The sequence below is a fragment of the Echinops telfairi genome, unplaced genomic scaffold, assembly GCF_000313985.2.
Source record: "Echinops telfairi isolate 266 unplaced genomic scaffold, ASM31398v2 ScPeMD7_7410;HRSCAF=8448, whole genome shotgun sequence".
Taxonomy (NCBI): Eukaryota; Metazoa; Chordata; class Mammalia; order Afrosoricida; family Tenrecidae; genus Echinops; species Echinops telfairi.
Genome location: NW_022111310.1, coordinates 25,551,463 through 25,553,087, shown reverse-complemented (window position 1 = coordinate 25,553,087; position 1,625 = coordinate 25,551,463). Strand labels below are relative to the sequence as shown.

The following is a 1,625-nucleotide window of genomic DNA, read 5'->3' as shown; positions in this document are numbered from 1 at the left end:
CTCCACCTTCAACTTAATCTCTGGCAGTTATGGTTTTCACATGTGCACATATTTATGCTGTGTGATATGTATTATATATGTATATTTATGCTATGTAATATGTGCTATATATGTATATTGTCTGTACATACATACACCCACATACTCATGTATTTTTTTTAACCTATGGCCCTCACATCCCCCTCCTCGTTGGTCCCCTTCTCCCGGTGCCAGAGCAAGCCCACTTGCACACTTGCAGTCCTCCCCCGGCCACAGCTTCTGGGGTCAGGATGAGTCTTCCTGCCTTCGTCCTGGTGCCTTTCTACGGAGGCTCAGGATCTGTTTCTACTGGAAACATTCCAATGACCAGGGAACCCAGGAATCTGCGCTCCCTCCCCCAAACTTTCCCTCAACCTGTTTTCAATCCATTCTTAACCTTAAATGACTTCTTAAAAATAAATTCTTGGAAAAAAAAATAAATTCTTGGAGAGCAGAGACCCCCGTCTGCGTATTTAAAGGTTTCCTGATATCATCAGTAATCATGAGTTTCCATTAAAATCATTAAGATGCTCAACTTCCAAATCACAAATCATTTTAAATGTATTCAGAGACCTGCTTATTAATGATGCTGTTCTGACAGGTTCCAAAACCAGTTTTAACAGATCTCTACTTTGTTTGTGTTCTTCTTGCTTGGTCCTGTTGCTGGAACTAGCATCCAGCCTCCGATCCTACAGCCAGACGGATTACAAGCGCATCGTAGCTTGTGCCAGGTGAGCCTCCTTCCACAACGGGGACCATAGACTTCGAGTTCTTGTTTTTACCCCTTAGCATAATTTCTTCACATCCTTTTGAATTTTAAGATGACCAGAAAATATGAAACTTCTTTTTGTGTATGCTGAATATGACAAGTATTTTTTTAAATCATTTTATTGGGGGCTCGTACAATTCTTATCACAATCCATGCATACATCCATTGTGTCAAGCACATTTGTACATTTGATGCCCTCATCATTCTCAAAACATTTGCCTTCTACTTGAGCCCTCAATATCGGCTCCTCATTTCCCCTCTCCCTCCTCACTACCCCCTTCCTCATGAACCCTTCATAATTCATAAATTATTATTTTGTCATATGTTACACTGTCCGACGTCTCTCCTTGCCCACTTCTCTGTTGTCCATCTCCCAGGGAGGAGGTTATATGTAAATCCTTGTAATCGGTTTTCCCTTTCCACCCCACATTCCCTCCACCCTCCAGGCATCGCCACTCTCACCACTGGTCCTGAAGGGGTCATCTGTCCTGGATTCCCTGTGTTTCCAGTTGCTATCTGTACCAATGTATATCCTCTGGTCTAGCCAGATTTATAAGGTAGAATTGGGATCATGATAGTGGGGGGGGGAGGAAGCTTTTAAGAACTGGAGGAAAATTTTATGTTTCATCGTTGCTACCCTGCACCCTAACTCGCTCATCTCCTCCCCACAACCCTTCAGTAAGGGGGTGTCCAGTTGCCTACCGATGGGCTTTGAGTCTCCACTCTGCACTCACCCTCATTTACAATGATATGATTTTTTGTTCTTTGATGCTTGATAGCTGATCCCTTCGACAACTCGTGGTCACACAGGCTGGTGTGCTTCTTCCATGTGGGCTTT

General features: G+C 43.4%; 1 protein-coding gene across 1 annotated transcript in view; it reads left to right on the top strand.

Annotated features, from left to right (window-relative positions):
* C5 (complement C5) overlaps nt 1-1,625 on the top strand; it is a 101,068-nt gene that overhangs the window by 82,290 nt on the left and 17,153 nt on the right. The window contains exon 33 of the mRNA XM_004712562.2: nt 692-749. Coding sequence (XP_004712619.1) covers nt 692-749 — 58 coding nt within the window. The remainder of the gene's footprint in view (nt 1-691; nt 750-1,625) is intronic.